Source organism: Nestor notabilis, unplaced genomic scaffold, assembly GCF_000696875.1.
Source record: "Nestor notabilis isolate BGI_N333 unplaced genomic scaffold, ASM69687v1 scaffold6786, whole genome shotgun sequence".
Classification (NCBI taxonomy): Eukaryota; Metazoa; Chordata; class Aves; order Psittaciformes; family Psittacidae; genus Nestor; species Nestor notabilis.
In genome coordinates, this window is record NW_009934155.1 from 61,336 (window position 1) to 87,028 (window position 25,693).

Sequence of the window (25,693 nt, forward strand, 5' to 3'; positions counted from 1 at the left end):
GGACTGCATTCAGCATAAGAAGGAATGAAGTACTGAATGAGGTGGCAGGTCAGATACATAAAAATGTAAGAGTAAATATATACTAAGCTAAAGAAAAAAAATCCCAAACCACAAACCCAGTACTTCAGTAGTTTCACACTCCTAACTTGTAAACCCTGTCTGATTCAATTTACAAAGCACCGCTGTGAATTGTAACTGTATACTCTAGTGATTCATGGCATCAGATACGGCAGCAGAGCAGAAAGGTAAAAAAACCAAACCAGCAGTCAATCCACCTTTTGCAATAGCCAGACAAAAAAAGTTGTTCTTTCAAATGCAGTGTTAGGGAAAAAAAATTGGTTAAATATAAGTAAATTTGCACTAAATAAGGTACTACATTATGGAATAAAGGTCAAACCCTACATTTGTAAGGACATACATGACACTGTGATAGATCTATTACCATGTCTTTGTCTTACAATGCCACAATATAGTAAATAATAATCTGGTGTATTGGCAGGTGACTCAGCCCATGGCAGAGGGGGTGGAACTAGATGATCTTTAAAGGTCCCTTCCAATCCAAACTGTTCTGTGATTCATTCTATGAAACAATGTCCTTTCAGAATTCACTGGCCTTTTGCATAATAATCATGGGCAGAAAATTGCAATGATACATCTGGAATTTTTCTACAGATAGTTACATCCACTTAATACCTGAATGACACATGATGGTGCTTATGGCAGTGAAGCAAATAAATATTGTCTTTAAAATTTTTAATTTATAGTAAGATATCAGAAAAGCCACCAGTGATTATCTAATGTATTGTAAATTATTTTTTACACTGTAAGTGAATATGCTTAGGCAATTTTGCTTTTTCATTATCTATATCTATCTGTCACACCAGGATATTTGGATACACATGTAAGCATATTTTAAGTATTTATAAACAGCATTCCATTTTGCAGGGCAAGCTAGGCATAAGCATGTCCCATAACCAGCCTGATTAGGAAAACACAGCTAAAGTCCTGTCTACTCTACAAATTAAAAACATGTTTTTGTTTTTAACTGGGTTAGTAAAAAATACTGTGATGTAACCAGATTCTGAAACGATTGCATTTATAGTATAGACAGGGCCTCTGCTACTTTGCATGTCTGAGTATGAATTTGAGGATATATTACAGGATATTGCAGTGTCTGTATTTCTGAATTCTTAATAGGCCAAATCCCTTTTATTGTTCAGCAGTAAAGAAAAATAGGAAAGGAAGAAAGAGTGGAATTGGAGGTATAATGGACACTGTCAATGACTAAACAAGGCATTTCACAGGGCAGAGCATGAAGATGAAGGCAATGAGCAAGGCCCTAATAATTGTAAGTTTAACTCCACAGACACACAATTTATAGGCCCAACCAGCTGCCTGATATGCTTGACATCAAGCAACAAGCAATCCTCCAGATAGACATTTTTGCCCAGGCCGTTCGGAAACATACTGAATGTTGACCTTGTATATTTTCAGCTTCAGTGAAAATCTGATAATGCATAAGTATTTTTTGGAGTGTGCTAGACTATTTGAATTTTGGAAACTTAATATAAAATGCAAAGCACACTCCAGCATAAAACAAAATAAACACTTCTAGCAGCACAGAGTGGTTATTTTGGAAATGCAATCAACTTGATTACCTGGGAAGTGATAGGAACAAGAGATGGAAGTTAATGTAGCAAAACTAGAGATGGGTAAAGAGAAACCAGTGGTTCCACAGATTAGGAATCAAATAGCATTCTTTAATTCAATTTTAAGCTAAATAAGGACAAAGTACTTTTACTCTGGGAACTCTAACTAAATGCATTTTTGCGTTAGTGATTGCAAAGAAGAATATGGATGGCTTATGATGCCACTGGATCATGCTATTTGCTATTAAGATCCACTTTTTCCAGGAGCTGAAATAACTTGTCTTTAGAATCACAGATTCTGATTTAAAAAATAACAAGCACCACTATTAAATATAGACATTAGATTGCTGCCAAGAAAAGTTTCAGAATACAAATCCAAGACAATGCATATACACTGTCATAGGATGTTTTAAAACGAAACACTGATAAAAGAGAAAAAGTTTTCTAAAATCCATAAAACCTGATGTAAAACATCTTGCTCCTGTCAGATAATAAAAAATGTGTGCCGTAGTAACATGAAAAATGGAAAATAAGCTTAAAGAAAAACTAAAACCAAAACATGTTTGGAACAAGACCATGTCTTACTATAGCCCTAGTTTGTTAGCCAACAGAAGGTTTGTACCATAAGCGTGCGTCCATAAAAACGTACACCTCACAACACATTCACCTTTTCAATATCTTCACCACTATCATTCTGTCCATTTCCATAAAGTTGGGCATAAAGTCTCCAGATCTCCCCATCATTTGTCACTCGTGAAGTCACTCGGCCGAAGAGCTCTTGCAATTTCCCCTTTAATCCACTGGCTACTTCTCCAGCACGATCTGCCACACCATCCACTACTGCTCTGACCAGAATAGCCAGCACCTTAAAAAGAAAGAAAAGGGGGGGGAGGGGGAAGGAAAGCTACAGGAAAGTTGTTGGGTTTTTTTTTTTTTTTAAACTCAAATGACCATCAGTATATATAATATTTCATGTCTATTAATGATTCAGTAAAATACAAATATAGTACCATATGACAAGTACAGAATTTATTAAGAAATACATTACTAGGGGTGTAATTCAATTAATTTAAACCTCATCTTTAAGATTTTAAGGTTTGTGAGGAGGCCAAATTACTAAGACAAAAATTTGGGTTACAATGACAGGTTAGAATGTAATAGGAAAAAGAATGGAATAGGAAACTGTGGCAGTATCCTAAAGATATTTTTATGTTATAATACAGTTATAAAAAGATCAGTAAACAGGCCGAACGAGATTATTTCTGGTAATGAAAGACATTGTTGTTCACAAGACCTCTATTTAACTAGTGTAGAAACTGAAAGATACGTAGTGGATGAAATGGAAATTGAGAGGCAACTGAATATCACCTTGGGAAATTCTGTGTTTATTGTGCTTCTGGTAAATTAACAGTCAAGTCAGTTTAATCAAACTTTTTACGAGCACTTATTTAGAGCTCATGCTTTCTAAGTCACTGGCTACAGAATGTGGTAGATGACCTGCAGAAATGCTGAGCATGTGTAGCTGCTGGTGAACTCAGTTGGAGCTGGGCTTTGCATGTATGAAGTGCTACAAAATATGAAGTGTCCCTGAAAAAGACTCGAGTCTTCGTGTCCCAAAACGAACACTGAAAATCATTTTTGCCACGCCTCAGATCCTTCTCAGTAAGTTGAGAAACAGCAAATGTAAATTAAGACATTGGATCATATGGCAATTAGAAGAAAATGAAACCCAGAAAAGCTGTCACTTATTAAGTGACAGCTACCTGTTCTGTGTAGTGCATGAGGTGCAGACTGGTGAAGAAACAAGTTAAAAACAAAATGGAAGTGTCATAAGGCTTGCAGTCAAGATAGGCCAGTAAAAGGTATAAAAACACCTTCATGCTGTAGTTCCTAACTTGGGAGGCTACAATTTGGCACTTCAATCATTCAATCATAGAATCATAGAATAGTTAGGGTTGGAAATGACCTTAAGGTTATCTAGTTCCAACCCCCCTGCCATGAGCAGGGACACCACACACTAAACTATGTCGCCCAAGGCTCTGTCCAGCCTGGCCTTGAACACCTCCAGGGTTGGAGCATTCACAACTTCCTTGGGCAACCCATTCCAGTGCCTCACCACCCTCACTGTGAAGAACTTCTTCCTTATATCTAATCTAAACTTCCCCTGGTTAAGTTTGAACCCATTACCCCTTGTCCTATCGCTACAGTCCCTAAGGAGTCCTTGTAGGCCCCCTTCAGATACTGGAAGGCTGCTATGAGGTCTCCACGCAGCTTCTCTTCTCCAGGCTTAACAGCCCCAACTTTCTCAGCCTGTCTTCATACGGGAGGTGCTCCAGCCCCCTTATCACCCTCTTGGCCTCCTCTGGACTTGCTCCAACAGCTCCATGTCCTTTTTATGTTGAGGACACCAGAACTGTACACAATACTCCACGTGAGGTCTCACGAGAGCAATGTTTCAACGTTTTCGTCCATGTGATATTAATACTTACAATGTAATCACATTAATAGCAATAGTAGTATCAAGACAGTAATAAAACCATTTTCAAAGATGATGTGTGAATAGCCCAAACCACAAAGGTATACCACTATTCTAGTAATAGTAGGACAGCAGTGCACTCTCCCAAATCAAGACATAGTTCACTAATGCAAAAATTATGACAGTATCAAAGTATATTATACTTGTAATAAAAACATATGCACTTTAATATTTGTGATATGTAATTTTCCTAAAGCAATTTTCTTCTATAGAATGACTCAAAATATATCCCAGTAATTAATTACTGAGTTTTATCAGATATACCAAACCTTCGGCAAAACCCAAATAAATCAAAACGGCTGGTGATGTTATGAAAAAAATCAAAGTAACAGAAAAAGTGAAAAAAATTATTCATCTCCCTGGTATCTTTTCAGAATAAATTGAGCCATTCTATAGAAGAAAAGTTGTTTTAAGTATGAAATCATAGTAGCATCTGAACATGAGCTCAACAGCTCTCCCCAAATTGTAAGTTGATAAACTGGCTGTTCTTTCTTTCTGTTAAAAAGCTCAGATTTTCACTTAAGATAACAGAAAATATGATCAACTATTAATAGTCCAAAAGTTCTGAAATTCTTATTACATTTGTGATTTGGAATCTAAGAAACTAAACCCTACCATTAAATGAATCAGGCCTTCTATAAGGATTTGCTAGAAAAACACAAGCAAGTATTGGTATTTCCATTAGTACAGCATTATAATAAGAAACATAGAAAAGGTATAAAAATCAGCGTTAAACTATGTTCTCTTTTGAAAATGAACTAGAACTGGTCCTGCGGATTGTATGACTTCTCAATCAATTACAGTGTAACAAAATTGTTACTCGGGTCCAAAAAGTTAGCTCACATGAGTATCATACACAGTTATGAGGAGTTTTAAAGACAATGGTATTTTGTTTGCACATGGAAAAAAAAAAATAAATGTTTCCTCAGACAGTAGGATTTAACAACTGAAAAATTACCCATATTCCCACAGACTTCAGGCTCTGTTTATGCTTTCATCTTAATAATCTATCTCCTTTTTTGTAATTCATCATGTAAGCTTTAACACTACAACAGTTAAAACAAGTGTGAAGGCCTGGATTAAGGGGTCCATTAAACAGTAATGAATCATTAACGCCACTTTAGCTGTGCCCAGTTGTTAAATAAAGCTACTTCAAACTGCAAGTGCATTATGCTAATCATCAGAAAGTATTAGCAGTGTAACAGAACTTTCCATTTACCTAGTTGTCTTAAGTGTTACATTTTAATTTCTATCTTTGTGAGACTTTAAAATGCCATACATGCTAACCTACTACAGCAATGCTCTGCTGCCCAGGATCCCACACAAGCATTTTTTAAATGCCTCTTTTACTGAACTGGGCTCCGTATGATCACTGTGCAGAGTTTGTGTTTAGCATTACATCACACAATCTGCTTTCCTCCTCATCCCCCTTTGCTTTTGTGAATAATGTGTATTTACTAAGAACTCAGCAAAAGAAATCATGGGACAAAACCTCAGAAACCAAATGATTTTTAAATGCTGTGATTGCTATCCGTTAATCTCATTCCACAACTGTTCTCCAAACAGCTATTTTCATATGAAAATTCACTCAGTGAAACTATTTTTAGAAGCTTCACTAATACTAATCAAACTTGACAATGCTCAAGTAAAAAGAGAACCCTCAGATACCAGATCCAAAATGACGAATCTGCAGTTTATGAGCTTTCCCTATGCTCCTCCCAAATTACAGCTTTATAATAAAGCAATTGTCATTACAAAGCTACTTAAAAGAAAGAGCTCCAGAAATTAGTAATTCCTAACCTCACTCCTCAAAATCCCCTTGGAACATACTCTTGAAGCCTTTTATTAGAAACCGTCTGGCAATACGGACAGGTAAAACAAGGATATTTGATGGAAAGGGTAACAGAAAACTTTGCTAGATTCTCAAGAACACAGAATTGCACAGAGGAATCATTTGTCCACACTTTTGATTTAATGTTTCTGACAGCACAGGATGAAGATCTGGTTTCTGAAAGCAACTTAGCAAAACAGCTTTTCCGCTCACAAAATAAGTTTGTTCTTTACAGAACTGCAACTTTCCAAGTAAAAAAATCATTGCTTGCCTCCACAAGCATGCATGTGGTGCAAAGTAGTATGAAATTTTTCAGGTATAGTAATCTCTGAATTAGTGTGAGGTGGTAAAAGTGATGATTACAACAGGTAAGGCTTTCTCCTTGGGTCCTTATTAGTGACTGATCTACTAGCTGCAACTACAGATAATTCAGTGAGCTTTTCTTTTTTTACTACGTAAATCTATATTAAAGGTTTTCAAGGTATAATTTCTCAGTAGGGTTCATGAACATTAAAAGAATACGGAAATTTGAAGAACTTTAAGAACCAGGAAGGAGGGAAAGAAAGAATGCTTATAACACCTATGGGGAGCACTAACAAACTGAGACTTTTGAAAGTATGTCCTTTGCTGTAATCTTTTACTGCATTTTTGCTTATTTATAAAGAGCCCTTCAGTTTTTCCTTGTCCAGTTTTGCCTGCAGAATCTATCCATAGACAGTCTCATGATATCCTGATCTCAGAACCTTTGCCATAAGGATGACATCGTTAAATAACTAGAATAGCATAGCAGCAAAATCTCCCAAAGTGGCATTCCATACTCAGAAGTCTGGTACAAAAAGACAGCAATGGCCTAGCAGAAATTGCAGATGAAGATACGAATGCCTTGCTGTTATTATAAGAAATCAGTGATTTTTGAATATGACTTCATACTATGCTCAAATAAGATAAAAATACTGATGAACACATAGCTGTGGACATTTCAAATTATATATTAAATTGAACACTCTTACTTGATGCATTCAGTCTCACAAGGGGTACTCCGCAATGTTAAAAGTGATAGGTGGTTGGCTTTCTGTTTTCACAAGGAACTGGAATCAATGACTCAACTTGTTTCTTTCAGTTCAGTGCATATTTGTTTTTCTGTAATTTTAAATTCCGACTTCCTTTCTCACCACTATGTCACCTAGCTTAGTAGTTATCAATTAAAATCTATGACAACTACAAATACTAGTGATAACTTGAGAGAAGAGCATATTACGTTGCATGGAAACAGAGGTGTATGCTTCTGCATATGTTCCATTATTTTATTTTGTTAAATACAATTGCACAAGAGGGTTATAGAGCATCTCTATTTAAAACAGACCAGATGGCAAATGGGAGAGGCTCAGAAATTAATGGTGAGCTTTGTAAACAATCTCAGCAGAAGCTTTTAGTTTTATGTGCTTTTGTTTTTCTTTTGTTACGGGAATATTCTTCCTTGTACCATTATTGATTAGAGCCTTTCTGAAGTTCTTTAATCAGACTCTGGGATTTTTTCTTGGATGACTAGTAAAATCCTCGTAACTGAGGAAGCTGTATTAGAAGTTATGATGACATCCATAAAGCACTTGACATATCAGATGCCAAAGTTAAAATCAGCATTAAAAAAATATATAAATTAGGATACATAGCATATATAGACTTCAGTAAAAATGATGGAAGTTGTATGAGGAGTTATACAACAAAAATAGAAATCTAGTGCAAGCAATATTCCCAAATATTTTAATAAAATATCCTGCATAAAATTCAACAAAACACACTAATAGGATTCTGTGTCATCTCAAAAAATGGACAAATATATGCAGAAAGTTCTATTCCTGGTCAGTTGTCAATCTGACTAAAATAATCCAGTAGACACAAAGGACCCACCAGTGCCACAATACTGTAGTTGCCAAGCACACTAATCTTTACTATATAGAAGACTATTTTCCACAGAAATATTTTAGTGCAAAGACAGTTTGAGACCTTTTAATGTTCAACAGTATCAAACTGAAAAGATTTTATACATAGAATCATAAAATCATAGAATAGTTAGGGTTGGAAAGGACCTTAAGGTTATCTAGTTCCAACCCCCCTGCCATGAGCAGGGACACCACACACTAAACTATGTCGCCCAAGGCTCTGTCCAGCCTGGCCTTGAACACCTCCAGGGTTGGAGCATTGGTTGGCTTTGTAGTAGAGTGAGTATTGTACTCAAGTATAGTTTCATTAAAAAGTAATCTGAAAAAAGTTTTTAGCATCACTGCCCCCCATGAACAAATGAGACATTTCCACAACCATGATTAATTTTAGCTGTTCATTCAATCTAATGAAACATAATTCACTTTCAAAGGCTCATTTGTCACATTTTCAAATTCATGGGAAAAGCTTACCTTTCTTTAAACTAAATAATTTATACTATTTGTGATACTAAGATACGCAGGAACACTATGGAAAGATGGGCTTATGCATTGTGTTTTATTTAGGAATAGGTCTTAAATCTCAAGGCTCATAAGTGTCCTTCCACGAAGTCTGAGGCAATCTGGATGCGACAGTTTTTCTTTTTGTCCATTTTTATTTTAAATGCTTAGCCTTACAGTTCAGATCTCAAACATTTAAATGGGTTGCTTGCATAAGTTCACTGGTATGCATACTATGATTACTGATACCATTATCAGCAGAACTCTGTCTCGCAAGAAAAATTAATGAACATACAGGATGTCTTAATATGAAAACTTCCCCACCTGTGTATCCTTGTACTTTTCTCTTAAGTCCATGAGCCGATGATAAGCTTTAATTGCTTCTGAGAACTCTCCAACATCTGTACTGGTGAGAAGATAGTTCTCCCATATTTGCCAGTGTTCATAGTTGCACTTGAGAGCTTCTTGAAGGGTTCGAAATGCTTTGATTCTAATCAGTAATAAAAAAAGAATAGAAAAGAAGATTTTATATTCAAGATTTTATATAGAAGATTTCTAAACTAAAATCAATGGCCATTGTATCAACTAGAAAGCTACTTATTAAAATAATATGTTTAGAAAATAATACAATGTAGAAGTTATTGTTTATAATTTACAATACTGTTAATTCATAGAATGGTTTGGGTTGGAAGGGACCTTAAGGATCATCTAGTTCCAACCCCCCTACCATGGCTAGAGAGACCTTCCCCTAGACCATGCTCAAAGCCCTGTCCAGCCTGGCCTTGAACACTGGCAGGGATGGGGCAGCCACAGCTTCTCTGGGCACCCTGTGCCAGTGCCTCACCACCCTCACAGGGGAGAACTTCTACCCTCTTTAGTTTAAAGCCATTCCCTATTGTCCTGTCACATACACCCTTGTAAAAAGTCCTTGTAAAAAGCCATTAATTACATTTATCAAAAAAATAATTATAATTGTGCCATCTATGTCAGTATCTGCTTTTCTGAATTTTTAACTGGAATGAGGAGAAAACAAGCTTATTCATGCTGCAGTTGTAACACAAATTAAAAACTGAGTTCACAGCAGATGCAGAATAATATTGACTAATACAGTCACACAAAGGAAGTTACTTAACAGCTCTTTGTGATTTATTTTAAACATTTGCATGTGGTGCACACCCACTGCACAAAATCCCAGCAGTTCCAACCATTATTTTTCTTATGCCAGCTGAAAGCATTACTTTCACTTTGTTTCCTGATGCTATGCTGCTCAATACAAATTCGTCAGAGTGGCTCCAAACACTATTGGAGTTCTTCACCAAAGGTGCTGTCCAGTGAATCATCTTATAGCAGCAGGAAGAAGAGTTGTGCAATAAAGGTGGACAGCATAATTCCTATAAACTCACTGTCAAGTCTGGAAGCATCTTTATTTTTCCATATGGATCCACTGCAGGCAACTCTAGCATTCCCTTATTCAAGGAGACAAGTAATGGAATTCGCTGGTAAGGAACATAAGACAGTTTGGCCTAATCAAGAGTATGGGCTGAAAACAGCTGACCCACAGTTTACAGAGGTATGATCTCCTATACAACATGCAACCAATGCTGCAAGAAAGGAGGCATAAGAGTAAGAAATTTTAATGCAATATGAAGCATATGTTGCTAAGGTCTGGGTGCCTACTGCTTAAAGCTTTAAACATACTGCCAGAAGTTTCAATATATATATTGAAACAATAAAAACAGCTTTGCTAGAGAATCAGAATGATATGGTTCTTAGGATGTTAAGAGACTGAAGCTTACTCTCAGCTGGGCAGTCATGGTATGCAGAACAAATACAAAGAAATAAATTCTTTTAAATGAAAACTTGAAACAGGGTTTTCCCAAGCCAGTAAAAATCTTCTTTGGGGAGGCATTACAATAAATCTCTTCTTAATAAAGATCATACAAAGATGGCTTGTTACCAAAATTTGCAGTTCACTTGCTCTATTGCTTGAGTAAGTTGCTAGAAGTGCTGCCTAAAGTAAGACAGCTCAAAGAAATTGTTGGTCGAGTTTCAAAAAAAGGGTCCAAAAGAGTGTAAATATCCTGGTCAGGAAAAGGGAATATCTAACTCATGGATAAGGCCATTAAAAGTTTGAAATGACTGGGTCAGGGAAAAATGTAAACAACTGCCAGTCTAAGCATATAGTATTAAAAGAGCTACCAAATACACATGAAGAGACCTGACTGATAGAGCAAAATTTTTGAAGAAAAACAGGTCATTTGGCATAGCTATGGCAGAATAGTCCACAGGCAGGATCTTCCCATGTTCACTTGATATACATGATACTGCCGAGTAAATGTGCTAACAGTTGGGTCTCCTCCACTGTTAACAGTCTTAGCAAGGGATTTCAGACCATGACTTTGATAGATTTTATTAGAAAAGAAGAGAGACTTGCTCTTTCCTCTTGTGGATATTGCTACAATGGAAGCTGGGATCTGCCACAACTCTCTGATGGGCTGCACGATGCTCTGGCTGACTGATGTACCCCAATTACCTTGCGAAAACGTATTTGAAACTGCTCTTCAACATCTGCAGGATTACCCTGTATGATCTCCCCATCTTCTCAAAAAAGTTAACAAGTTATCGGAAGGGCAGATGCCAATCAGATGGAACTGTGAAATGCAGACAAGACACCATAGGGATGGAAATCATATTCTTTGCATCACTTGCTACACTAAAAAGTCCTCTAAGTTGTCAAAACAAACACCCTATGTATATACTGAATCATATAATAATGAATTATTCTTAATCAGGGCAACAGATAAACCATTTCATATCTAAACAGGAAACAGCGGACACTACCAGTGCATCATCCTGCCTTGGAAACCAGGAATCTTTCACCAAAAGGACAGAGGGCCAGTCCCAGTTTGTTCTGAGAAATATGAGATCTAGATCTCAAAGGCTTCCTGGCACCCAGAGAAGTTTTTCTGGCAAACTGAAGAGTAGAGCCTGCTTTTATCACAATTAATTTTCCTGGAGGAAATTCAGAATGCACAAAACTTGTGGACTCTTAAAAAGCAAACCACCCTCAAAAAACCCCCAAGAAACTCCCTTTTATTTGAGTGTCAGCAAGTTGTTTGCACACACTTTTCAAAAGGACTTAACAATTTATATTTATTGTATGAAAGACCACTAAGCCTTAACCAAATGCACAATCCTTGAGTGGGACTGATTTAAGAGCCTGGCTGGACTAAAGCTTGATTTTGATGAGGGAGCAAAACAAAACAAGTGACTTCAGTATCTTCTTTTTGTTTTCCTTTTTTTAATCCTCCCCCAATTTTTTTTTTTTTAACAGCAGGCTTGAAAAATAAGAATTTACTCTTTCACCACCACTCAGCCTGCCCTCTGCAATAAATTATACTGAAATGCACTGCTACAGATATCCTTTGTTTTGAGAGTGGGTTAAACTAACTCACACACAGTCTTGATCTGTGACTACACAAAAAATCAAAGAAGTTGCTATTCCACAGCAAATACAGGCCACACTTGGCTATCTGGATGTAATATTAAGATTCTTGTACACATATTCCTCTCCCATGTGATTCCTGTGGAAGAAAGGTCAGAAATATTCCCCCTTTACTGCTTTTTATACCATAACAAATAGGTCACAAGTTCTCTATGTATTTAGCGTGTTAAATCACACGAGTGTTTTTCCCTTAAATCTACTGAGATTAATGTAGTATGAATTGACATAGGCCTGAATACATAAGTTTGCCTGAAATGGACGTATCTTTTTAACTTCATAGTCAAATTAGTTCCCAACTTTAATATATTTTGTGCTGGTTGTACTTACTACATCATAAAGACTTTTAACAAGAACAAGAAGTGTAGGATGAGAGGTACTTTTATAAAGCTAATGAAACTCTAGTTCCTGTAAAATGAAATAGGTTATCAGTGATCCAGCCTGGGAAGGAGAACTGAAGGGATAAGAATTACAAAATACGAGGTAATCCTTTATAAGAATAAAATCTCAATGGCATAAAAGGAAATCCCAATTATTTATTTTGTAAGCAGTATCTCCTAATCTGTTTGAAGTACTTACTTCTGTTTTAATCTGATATAAGCAGTTGATAAATTGTTCCAGGCCTCAGCATTCTGTAATGATAAAAGAAGTACAAAAAAAAATTCACTAAGGCTCACTGATAATAATACGTAAATGAAACTAGTGAAATATTTTGCTAATCATACACATATGCATACATACATATGCATTAAAATATTAATGCATATTTTCTACAAGAGGTCAAAATATTACACTGAAATAGAAATGACATTAAAATAGAAACAAAAAAAAATATTACTCACTACAGCAACGATCATGTATATATATACCAATTAACTGCCTTCTGGTTGGAATACATCAAATGAGCTCTTGCCTTCAGTTTAAACTGTAAACAGGCACTCTCTTTGGGATGTAGCTGAGATGATCAGTGAGGTCAGTGCTCCCAGCAGTTCATCACTTCTCACTAGCTGAAAGCTACTTACCTGCACCACTCTGTTAGTGGAAAAAATCATCTGCATATCCCTTAATGCATATCTCAGGCAAAAACTAGCAGGGTTAGTTCTAGTGTATTTACCAACTGTTTTAGCTGAAAAGGATTACAGGATTACAGTTTTTCCTCTGGTAAAACCAGCAGAGCCATGTACAAAGATATTCCTGCCCATTGCCTTTCACTGCTGTAAATTTGAAGCCACACCACTTAATTTAGCAAAGTGACAACTAGTATAAATTTGAAGAATAGAACCTGAGTACTGCAATGAAATCTACTCTGGTACTGAAGGCCATTCTCAGGCTTAAGGAGCATTTAAATCATGTCAGGAAACCTTGTTGAGGCTTAATTCATGAAAATGTTCATTACATTGCTGCAGATCATTGTATAAAGATAGATTTCATCTCCATAACTAAGAGCCAGCCCAGCATCTTTTACTCACAAAAGAAATACCACTTAGCCCACTGAGAAGTCAGCTGGCTTTTCTCATATGAATACAATACAGTAGAGGCCCCAGAGAGATAAGTGAACACAATTTCAGTATCTACTTGGAAGGAAATTTACTGTACTGAAACAAAAATAAAACCTACATAAAGTAAGAATTTCTGTTAAATACAGGGTTGTCTGTATATCTTCTTCTCCAAGTAAGTAATTTAATTTTATCAATAAAGAAAAAAAAATACTCTGTTGCCTTTCATGGCTCTCTCCTCAAGAGAAAAGAATGAATAATAATAGTATCTATCAATTACGTGGCATTAACTCTACACGTGAGCAACATGCTGGCAGTCAGGCCTTTTGACAAAAGTATTGCCAGTCCATTCCCAAGAGGTAATTCTGCTGACACTTCTGCTACCTCAACACACAGTCACACTCAAACGGAAACACTATACGCATGCTTGCCCCCTGCATCCTGAAAATCTGGCTAATAAGCTCCATGAACTACACAGTTACAAATTCACCTGACATACACAACCACTTTTTTTTGTTTGTTTTCATTTTGTTTTCTTTCAGGAGACCTGGAATGCTTAGAGCACTAAGTATTTTAATTTATTTTTTTAATTTTACCTCTTTTCAGCACTCCTCACAGTCTATTCATTCCCTTTTCTCTGTTTTAGCGATGTATGCAAGCATAAAGGAATTTCTGCTTGAACATATTTTAACATTCATGCACACATACACTTGGACGAAGTTAAATTTTGGGTAAGTATTTTTATGATGCCTCATGACAAAAATATATCCTCATGCAGAGGTTTAATTTATTTGAAGGGCTAACGTTTAAACAAGTTTTTCATTATTGCTTTGCTTGTTTATAATGAAAACATCCTTGTTGCTTTTAGATAAGTCATCTAAATTGTTTGTTGAAAAATACATACATCTGGTTCCAATGTCACACAGCGCTGAAATGCTTTGGCAGCACCTTCATAGCCTTCTAAAGCAATGTATGCACAGCCCAAGGAAAACCACACACCTAGCTGGAGAGAAAGAAAGGATGATTGCGTAACACATACATATTCCTTCACACAAGAAATAATTTTGCCTGGATGATCAAACACACACTACTCTCGTTGATTATACGTGACTTACAGCTATCATAATAGTATTGCATTGGATTAAATAATATCCTGTACGCAGAATATAGGAAAACTTTAGGTTCAAAGTGTTAGTAAATATGGATGAACAAAGGTGTTGACGATATAAAGAGCACTTCACCATATGTGACGTGCTCTTTAACAGCACATCTTCATTTAGAGAAGGTGACTTACAGGTTTGCATACTTTGCCTTAACTTGTGAAAAATCCTCATTTGCTTTACAGTATTACAATTAGGTCAGATGGTAAATACTAGGAGATGTATTTCAAGGAAATCACATTTTACAAGAAACATTTCTAATGACTGAACATGAACACTTCAAAATTATAGCTCTTTCTACTTGTCAGAATACCAATCTTATCTAGCCCATAATGCAATGTTTAGAGAAAGAAACTTACTTAATGGCTTGTGTAGAGAACAGAACTTTACAAGTTTAATAATCCCAGAATAGAAATGTATGACATTCATCCTTGTCAGATCTGGTGCCCTGGTAGGCAGTCTTCATGGTTTCAAGAAAAGAACTGAACAAGCCTGGCAGAAAAGATATCCTTTTGCATTTGAGGGTGGATGCGGATGACCCATCCTCAGACCACATGGATGAATACATGAAGACAGAACTGCCAATTACATCTGGCCAGGGCAAACATGAACATCTACATTTCAACACTGTCAGCGTGCCACCTTTCATGATCTTTAAACTCATCATTCAAGAAAGAAACCGCTCATGAGGAGAAAACAATGTTTCCCAAATCTTAGAGGGCAAAATTTATAGGAAATAAACATTTATTCAATCTTGTCTTTTAAGCCTCTTTCATTCATCAAGTTTCCAGAAGTCTAGCACTCCCACATAGCTGCTATCTCATTAACTTCCCTTTCTTTTCTTTCTACATTAGTAACTTTCTGGATGCGAAAAGTGGGAGTAGAGATGGGACCAACCAGCTATGAAATTGAAGGCTAGCTCCAACTCATGATACAAGTTAAACAGTGCTTCTGTAAAGGGTGAGAGAAAACAATCACTGCACTTTTTATAATTCTAATGAGTAACAGCAGCAGAGTCTCTGAGCTTGTGTTTCTAGAATCTGATTGTACTAAAACTTCCACCATTTTGATTTTTTGAGGCTGATGGTGAGCAGCTCTATCTCTCAGGAACTGGCCTAACAATGCTTCAGCTTGTCAACTCCTTTCTCAAGGAAAAGTTACAGCATGAGGAGAAAGTAAAATGATTCTTTACTTCTGGGGAGAAAAGTGATACGAGCAGGTATCTAGTAAAAATCATACAGCGAGTACAAAGAATGATAGATAAATATATTTCTTTTCTTAATAATTTGAAACAGGGTATTTTGCCAAGCAGTAACTATGTACGAAGGTTTTGACCAAATGGAAAAAATGTGAGAATTGGACTTTAAGGAGAAGGTTGAGAAAGGTATCCAAAAGGGATCCATTAGCAGACAAGAAGAATGAGATGAAAAGTCTCTGGGGTGAGAATTAAATCAAGAACCTCATGAGATGCTATGATATGGAGGCAAAACGTATAAAGATCGTATCTCAGAATACTTGACTAAAATGGAGAAGGTAACATGCTGGAGGATATTGGAAGGCTGTGAAAGTAGAAATCCCAGAAAACACAGGAAGATTTCAATAATTCCACATAGTTTGGTAAATACCATAATAAATCAAATTCCAAGGGTAAATTTTTTAGATTTAAAGAAACTAGTTAGAAGACAGCACTTACACCTTGATCCCGACCAGTGTGAATGATCAGGTTCAAAAGGTTACCATACAAGACACTTTGTAAGCCATCTAGATTTACTAGTCCTTCAAAACCAAAAGTAACTCATTTAATACAGAGGAGATGAAATTTAAAAGCTACTCGAAGACTAAAAGGGGCAGCTAAAAGAGTAAAGGTCTGCAGAAGACTTGACACATTTAAAGACAAGACATTGCAAGGCTTGGAGCAGCTGCATATTGTCATTCAAAAAGAGTCTAAAAAGACTAGGACATCATAACAGTTAAAAACAAAATAAAGGAGATTATTAAGAGAACATACTTGAAAAACTGGTGTGCTAGACAACTAAGAAAGCTCATAAACAAGTCTGATAGGTTAAATAAAAAAAACCAAAACATGGTAGCTGTATAAAACCCCCAAATGAAACCAAACAAAAAAGGTTCATTGCCTTTGATCTACTATAGCAGTGAAATGATATTTTATCATCCCTCAGCTATCTGCAAAAGCAGCATGAATTTTTTCCACAATATAAGTACAGTGACTCTCTAATAATATGTTTAGGATACAGTTTAAGAATGGACTTAAGCTATTTTTCTGTGGAAAGAATGGCAAGAATTCCCTTTTTATTGGAGAGGGCACAGAACCTGCTGATCCTACAGGCTGATGCAACAACTGCTCTGAGCAAAGTGACTGACTGAAAGGTAGTGTAAGGAAAATTGTTTGAAGTTCAAAAAAAGACTTCTGTCAAGGCTTGTGGAAGTAGGTTAAAGTTCTTCTTTGGAAACAAACAAAAAAGCACACTGGCAAGAGTGTGCTACTGATTGGAATGTCACTACAGATATCGCTACTGATTGGTAAAACACATGAAAATGATCTGGAACTTTTTATGCTTTTCAAAACTGAAGACAGTGACCAGCAAAGGAAGATAATTTAGGCCTGTATTCTTTGTTAAAACTTGCCATAAGGAATTTCTAGGCAAGTCTTTAATAAATCTAAATGACTATGAAACACATTAAGAAAGTCTAAATTCTCTCATATTAGTGGGAATATCATTCCAGAGTAACCTAATTACAGTATAGCTGAACACTTAAAAAGAACACATGATGAATACATTCCTCCCCTAACCCCCCAGAATCAGTAACCCTTCAGTAAAATACTCTTAGAAGTACAGCAGTGTTAGTTTAGAAACAATCTGTACCCTGTAGAGGAAAGTGAGTGTCTGGAGTTAGTAATAACAATAAAATTTTAAGAGCTCTAGTTGAGTGAAATCCTAGCTGAGTACCTTTTTGATTATTCTTTTTTTGGCATCATTTATCTCTCTTAGAATTCAGTTTATTTTGAACACAACACACTGACAGAATGCACTATAGTTTTTAAGTACAGAGCCTTTAATCATAATTTCCAATGACAGACTCTAGCTCAAACTGTTGTTTAAGTTACTTTTACTACTACAAGATGAATGAGAATTGTTGAGAATAAGGCTTTCACTGCATTGTCCAAACCTTTAAATTCCAGATGTAGTTGATGGCAAGCTGACTTCCAAAGCGTGACTCTTGTCCCAAATTGGAGAAAGATCACTTGCCTTGCTTCACACCCAAGAAAATTAGCCTGAGAAGTTAGATAAATCATCTAGCATAAAAGAGGATTATTCTTTTCTTGCAGACTGTGATACAGTGGAGAACGGTGTGGGCAAAAGAGAGGTGTTATGAACACTCTTATTTCTGGAAAATTGAAATATAAAGTGACCAGATATAGAGACCTATACACTGTTCAGAACAAGAACGAACAAATCTTTAATTTAATAAGCCGTAAATTGTTGTTATGCAGACCTTCACCACTGGAGAACTGACTGCAGGAGGTTTTTGGTCTCTAGAATTGTTTCAGTCCAGCCTCACAAGATGCTTGCAGTGAAAGTGCAATAGAAATGCATCTGTCCACCACTAGCCATGTACTAGAACAGTAATTCTGTGAGCAGCAGCGCTAACAAAGACCAGTTTTAGATATATTTGAATGGCAAGACCTCATTCCTCTGTGGATTTTCCAAAGTCTAACATGGTGGTTGGCAAACATTGCAAAGACCTACCTCAAAGACCTCAACCAATATTGACCAGTTGGCCAAAGAATATACAAGATTAAAGTAGGATTGACAGAGAATGACTTCATCCATTAGGTATTTTGGGAATCACTTGCTGCAGTCTAAAAATCACTTTCTCAAAAAAAAGGTTTCTGATAACCACAAAAAAAGAAAAAAAAAATTTCTTTGTAATAGGGAGTCCTTGTTTACCTGGTAAGTTATTCACTATTCTGGGAACAACCCATTAATGCCTGTATTAAACTCCATGCATATAGTATCACCCTCCTCTCTGCTCTTTGTTCAAAAGACATCTTGGAATAGGAAACAATTCATTTCTGTAGTGACAGAATACAGACAGACTTTAGAAGACATTGTTATGTCAATCCACACTACCCATTTGCTCAATGTATTTGAAAGAATTCATCTGAATTCTAAACAGAGCTTTCTGAGCACCAAAAGGAGGTGCTCAGAAATCCTATCCTATCCTATATGGACTGGCCTATTTTTCTTGCATTGCCTTTGATTTTAATCTTCCTTTGGATAAGACATAAAATAAAAAAAGCATCTCAGCAGCATATTTCTAAGTTTTGAGCCCTGTAGGCAAACTTCTGCAGCCCTTTATTATCCAGGAGTCATCTTCATTTTAATATGGTTCTGATCTAAGTAATATATATTTTGTTGGCATTTCCTGAGTCAGTAAGACGACTGAAAAACAAGGGAAGCATTTTTGTTCATTTTGCTTTCCATTCTGATGGTGTTTATAAGTTATCTGGAGTTTACTTAAATAAGAACAGGACTCTGATTCACTGGAATAAAATACCTCATCGAAATACAAAGAAAAAGCTTCATGATAAACAATTTTAAATGCTGGAGGACTTGAAAATTTTTCTAAAGCTGAAGTCCTTCCTTTGGAAGTGTTCTCTGGAGGGCAAGAAGGAGGAATATCCTACTTTTGCATGGATCTGGAAATGACTACAAAGAGCACTATTTATATACATAAACAACCACAAAACTATTTTAAATTCTCAAGACCTTTCACAGGGGGGACCTTACTGGGATAGGATATAATGGCTGATAAACTGGAATAGATTACAAAAACTGTCTACAGAACAGCTTGCAAAGGATCTGTCAAAATAACGAGTTTAATCAAGAGAACTCAATCTTGACTGTGTTTTCAGTTTTAATATATTACTATAACAAAAGCTGCTGTCATCACAAGTGAAACACAATGTTTCTCAGTGACTCCAGAGCAGGACAGATCAGAACACCTGAAAAAGATTTCTGTGAAAAATAGAGATCAGAGTTTGTAACTTAAAGCCAACAGACAAGGCAAAAGGATAATTTCATTAAAATCTGTACAGCATTCTTGTATCTCTTTTGCTTAACGCTTGATCATGATTTATTTGATGATAATTATTAATTTTCAATGGCTTGACCTTTTTGAAATAGAAGAGCTGTATAGGCAAAGAGTTGGCTGCATGTAAGGACCTGAAAGCAAAAGGATGTCTTAACTGCATTATGCTACCATTTTTTAGCCAGGCTTCAAAGTAGATGGTGAAAAATTAGCTAAGAATAGTAATAAGCTGTTACCTTGACAATTGTGCACAGAACTGCCTTTTTTAAAAGTGCGTCCTCATTCAAAACTGAACACACCATCTAAACCAAAGCCATATGTGTATTGTTTCCTAACCTGCATAGGGTTGATTTGCACTGAACGTTCAAAGCACTCCACACATTCTCTGAATTCCCGGTTGCGGAGGTGGAGGAGGCCTTTGGAGCGCTGGGCACGGGCACTGCGGTGCCTGGAGAGCTCCCAGGCCTTGTCATAATACTGATGGTCTTTAAGTACATCACCAAGCAAACAATATAATCCTGGTGTTTCCTTTTTCTCTAACTCCCTCCTGAGTATTTCTTCCGCCTGTTAAAGAACAAAGAGAAATCAACACATAATGGGACAATTTCTTTTCAGTTAATCGCTTACCTGAATGAATATCACTTTAGCACCTTGCAATTATCACTTGAAGCCTAAGTAGTCGGATCAGTAAGGAAACAGTATGTTCATCCAACACAGCAAAGAAAGTCTAGGGAGAATCTGGTTCCAAACTGTTTTTTAAAAAAACCCACTTCAACATCGACATGGCTTTTGGTTTAACACACTAAGGGAAATATACCCATGAAAAACAAGCAGCATCTTATACGTTAGGTGTATATTCCGCCCCAAGAACAAATATCAGTCCTGGACATCAAACCTACACCTACTTCATAGCAATGCAGTATCAGCACCGTTAACGTATGTGCAATCCCAATAGTTTATCATCTGTGGGCTTTGTATATCTTAGTAAGTATTCTTGCAAGGACTGTCATTCCTTTTTCTCTAATCCCTCTTTTCTGAAAACAATTATCTCCATTCTACTACGGCTGAAGACACATCCACTTTCATACTGTTGGTTTTGGAAATGCTACTCTTTTACAAAGAAGCAGAAGTTATAAACTTATCTAAATGTTGAAATAAAATACATTCAGAAGATATACCATGTTACGGAAAAGAAGATACAAACTGGGTGTCTCAGACATCTATCAGGGGCTGTAACCAACTTTCAAAAGCTTTTTCTCTCAGGGGCATCGCCTCGCTCTAACAATAAAATTATTGTTTCTCTTTTAAGCAAGAGATCGTCTGCTTTCTGTGGCTTTTTGAAAAGATAAATACATTGCACAGATGATCTGTTGTTCAGACCAAACTCTAACTCAGTCCCCTGCAGGAGAAACGCAACATCCATAATTCAGCTCAGTATAATTTTTCTATTGGAAAAGATCTGTTTGAACCCTCTGAATCAAGAAAGAGCCAACACAGCCTGCCACAGAATTAAAGTTTGACAGTGTAATACTAGTCAGTCTTCTATCATAGCTACTTTATCTAAAAGGAAAGCTGAGTTCATATCGGCATTTAAATTATTACTGCTTTTCTTGCTTCTGTAAGAAACGTTTCCTTTGCCCATCAAATGATCTCTGGAGAAGCAGTCTCTTACTCTTCTTCCAATCAGTAAAATTAATTGATCTTGTTTGAAAATAATCTTGAGAAAAATTACTTTGTTTTATTTTGTTCTGAAATATTTAATGCTTAGTATTTTTAACACTTCATTCTTACTATCATTTTTTAAATGAAGTAACAGTAAAGCACACAAACATTTGACGTACACAAATGTGCAGAAGAGATGAACTGTTTAGATTTCTAAAGGAATCTTAAACTAGCAAAAATGGAATCCCATTAGGAAGAAAATTATTGGCTGAATATTAGAAAAATAACTTAATGGCAAGTGTTCTTAAATGCCTATGGAACAGTTCTCTAAAGAAAGCCAAAGAAAATATTACTTTAAATTTAGAATTAGCTTTGTCAAAGCAGTAGAAAACCTCACCTAACACAACAAACTGCACTTGCCGAGGGTTTGGTTAAAGGGCAGTTTACTTCCCCTTCCCCGCCTCCATGAGCTGCTATGACATATTAATAATAGATCTTTAAGATAAATTTTTCTAGAGCAGAGGGAATGGGGTGCTTTAATATGTGCAGTAATCACATTAGGCACCAAAAGGTAATTTCCCCCCTTTAGGTAAAGAAAAAAAGATTGAAATGTTGCTGTGTAAACAGCAGCTAAGGGGTGAAAAGTGCACTGCATGCTGCTTCTTTGGCTCTTCCTCTGTAGAGCACTCTCAAGCTCAGATTCCTATGCTGTGGCAGTGCCTAGTACTAATCATACACTAGACTAGAAAGCTAACTATTCACTAACTGTATTTCACATTTAAGAGCATAAACTCATGTTTTCTGGTCTAAGCTTACTAGACTTCATTGCCAACATAAATATTTCAGCACACAGATAAAACAGAATTAAATAAGCAGAAATCTGACTTTTTCTTCATCTGATTAGCTATCTGATCACATGCCTGGCATTTTAATTATGTAAATCTTTAAAGCTAATACAAAGGATCATAACTACAAACTAAAAAATTTGTATTCTCAAAATATTCGTCATTCCAGATAACACTGGAATTCTCTTTTTGCCCAGGTTTTCATGAAGAAAAATATTCCTTTCTCGTAACTTTGTGATAAACTATTTTTAAAAAAGCCTATTTAATCTTTGATAAGAACCCTGGTCCTTTAAAAAAACCAAAGTTTAACAACAAAAAATATTATCAAAACCAGTTTTCACATAGGTCATGCAATATACATAAGAGAAATACAAACACTACAGATTTATTCTTACCCATTAAAGAGATAGTGATCAATCAGCGTGCTTTATAACTAAAAATTATATCTAAATTAAATAAGTTTTGATAAGAAAAATATCACTTAAATTTATCTAAAAAAAACCAAACAAACAAGCAAACAAAAAAAAAAAAAGAACCAACCAACCAACCAACCCCAAACTGTGTAACTGCTGACTGAAACGGATGTATTTAGAATAACACAGCTTTTCACAGAATGGTCTCTGCCAGAATGGATGGAGTTTAATACTCAGTTCAAAAGCCAGTTGATCTAAAAGTGAAGAAGATTTAGGCTGTTACCTTGCTTTCTGGACTACTACGGTTGGTATGGGAATTAAACAGGCAACACTTCACAGGTATCTCCAATCAGTAAAGAGGGCTCTATTTTAAATAAAAGGTAGTGCTTTTCCATTACTCATTACAGATTTGACCTTGAGCAAGCTATTTACTCCTCTTTCTCAATTTTGTTGCTACATATAGGAGCCCTTACCTGCCTTCTATGCCTGTTAGGATATGTAGTGGAAATCAATCAGGTTCTTGAATGAGCTCATGCACTAATCAGTATAACACTACTTGACTTTGCCTCTGGGAAGCATTTCCTCAACTTAAAGACAAGCTTCTGAGCTCTTACAAGTGAGTATAGAGCCATATCTAGTAAAAGCAAAAGATCCACAAAAAGTTTGCTAAATGTTAGTGACAACTTACTATGCAAAATTTGTACTGCTGTATGGCTGTGTTGTAACTGAGTGAATCATGTATTTCCCAAGTGCATAGTGTGGAGCGTCACAGCCTTATCTACACGCTCTGTTTCTTTGTCAGTGCATAATTGAAAAGTAGGAGGAAGGAACATGCTTTGATGTGTATGTACTCATCAAACACATTGATATTGCTGATATCTGGCTGTTTTATTAGATTTTTCAGTATTTAAATCCAGGGATTCAATATAAAAGCATTTGTGACTGAAAAACATAGAATTTTATTTAATAGGATTTGTTCTTTTGGGCATATATATGCTAAGTTCTTCAATGACATGAACATCCACTGAACAATGTATCGATCTAGTAGATTCTCATGCTCTTCTAAAACAATAACTACCATGCTTAAAACGTGAAAACATTTTTTGATTAATACAAACAGTTTATGATCTGAAAGCTTTATGGTAAGGAGCACAAACAGTCACTCCCCTTGGTGTACAGCTACATGTTCCTAATTTTCTGACTTTTTTGGTCTGAAGCTAGTTTTTTTTCCCAGCACTACTGTTACTTAGTACTTAGCATTTTCTATTTTTCAAAGCACAGCACAAACCCTCATCCTAAAAGCACTTCTAAGCAGTTTCCTGTGTCAGATATCCTGTCCTATTCTCCAAGTGCCATTTTCATAACTCCCTAAGGGCAGTTTGTGAATGTAACTAGGACAGAATGCATTTCCAGGAAATGGAAAATACTGACCTCTATTACTCCACTCTACTGAAAAGATTGGGATATTAGCATACTATCCCCAAGGCATGCATAATGTGACACAGAATTTGCCAGCAAGACATATCTGTCACTTTATAATGACCAAAATCTAGGCATTGGTGCATGACAATTAGAAAAAACATGTAAGTATAAGAATTTCTGCCTTTTTGTAGTTAATTGAAGTTACAGCTCTCTATTCTATAAGCTTAAATTAGTTTAAGCATAGTATTTGTGTTTACGGCATCATAAAGGCACATTCATATATTTACTGCTACCATATAGCAAATGGAGGGAAAGAACAGGGAAGAAAAAAAACCCACAAACAAACCAAACAAACCCCACCATATTTTTGTCTGAAAATGAGTGTTTTTGAAAGGTATATAAATTCTGAAAGCAATGCTTGATAGTTTAAGTTTCTGTTAGAGTCCTTCTGTGTGAGCGAGTGCACCAGAGACCAAGAGCTTTCTTGAGATACCCACATTACACCTTGCTGCACATCCAGTTAATTTTCCTTCAGTATTTTCAAGAATCACTACTATAGCCTTCCTGTTTCTTATTTCTTATTTACCAATTTCTACTTCATGAGGTCATTACCTCAAATAATTTTTTTTAGCATTCACAGTTTATGACAGACTAATATGTCACATGCCCTTTTTTACCTAAACAGACTTTCCTCATGATATCCCTGTAGAAGTGAAAGTCTTTTCTGATTGACAGCCGAAGCCAGACAGTCCTTCGGAATTCAGGTCCTATTTCAAGACAAGATATGAAAAGAACATTTCTCTTACCTTTCCATGCTGTCCTGCTCTTTCATAGCAGATTACTGCATCTTTCCACATCTCCAGCTCCTCAAATATCTGTAAGGCAGAGCTGATGCATCCCAGTTCAAAGAGTAAGCTTGCAAGCTGACGCTGAAAAGATAAGAAATCCCAGGTAACTGAAAATAGGTAAGTAAATACTATTTACATTTTTAAAAAGATGTTAGAGGCATTTCTGACATCATCAAGAAGCAGAGAATATGGAATTACTCTTGAAACATCAAGCTGGAGCCTCAAACACTATATACCTCAAAAAAACCCCAAATAAACCATCAGTAGAACAGTGTTTTGATTTTACTTGTGTTCATGTCAGTAGCTTAATTACTTTTAACTACCTTATAATGTCATGCAAAAAACAGAAGCAGACATGGATGAATTGCCAGAACTGAACTCCCACTCATTAAACGAGCCACATGGCCCACGTGGTGGAGAGCAGCTGCAGCAGGGTGTTGTGAATGCTGAGTGTGGGAAACAGAGGCTGAAGGGCATTAAAGCCTCTTCTAAAAATACTTTGCCATAGCAATCTGTACCTGTGAAAAAACACAGATGGAGAGAAAGGCTCTGACAGAATTTTGTCAGGTAATTGTGAGAAATAACTGTCCACACAGCCGATGCCAAAGTGTGCTACTTCTCAGTCAGATCAATATTGTATTTGAATTCAGGTTCAACTTCCTAGTTGAGTTTTCATCACGGATAAATCAGCCTCTTTGTTATTTCACATTCTGCTATTATTTCAGTGTGCTTATGAAAATAAAAGAGTAATCTTTTTAATTTAAAAATAAACAAGG

General features: G+C 36.1%; 1 protein-coding gene across 1 annotated transcript in view; it reads right to left on the reverse strand.

Annotated features, from left to right (window-relative positions):
* Nucleotides 1–25,693, reverse strand: part of TTC27 (tetratricopeptide repeat domain 27) — a gene marked incomplete at its 5' end in the record, with an annotated part of 110,557 nt that overhangs the window by 5,658 nt on the left and 79,206 nt on the right. Inside the window, 6 exons of the mRNA XM_010017188.1 lie at nt 2,317–2,514; nt 8,779–8,944; nt 12,536–12,588; nt 14,357–14,455; nt 20,064–20,291; nt 24,876–24,998. Coding sequence (XP_010015490.1) covers nt 2,317–2,514; nt 8,779–8,944; nt 12,536–12,588; nt 14,357–14,455; nt 20,064–20,291; nt 24,876–24,998 — 867 coding nt within the window. The remainder of the gene's footprint in view (nt 1–2,316; nt 2,515–8,778; nt 8,945–12,535; nt 12,589–14,356; nt 14,456–20,063; nt 20,292–24,875; nt 24,999–25,693) is intronic.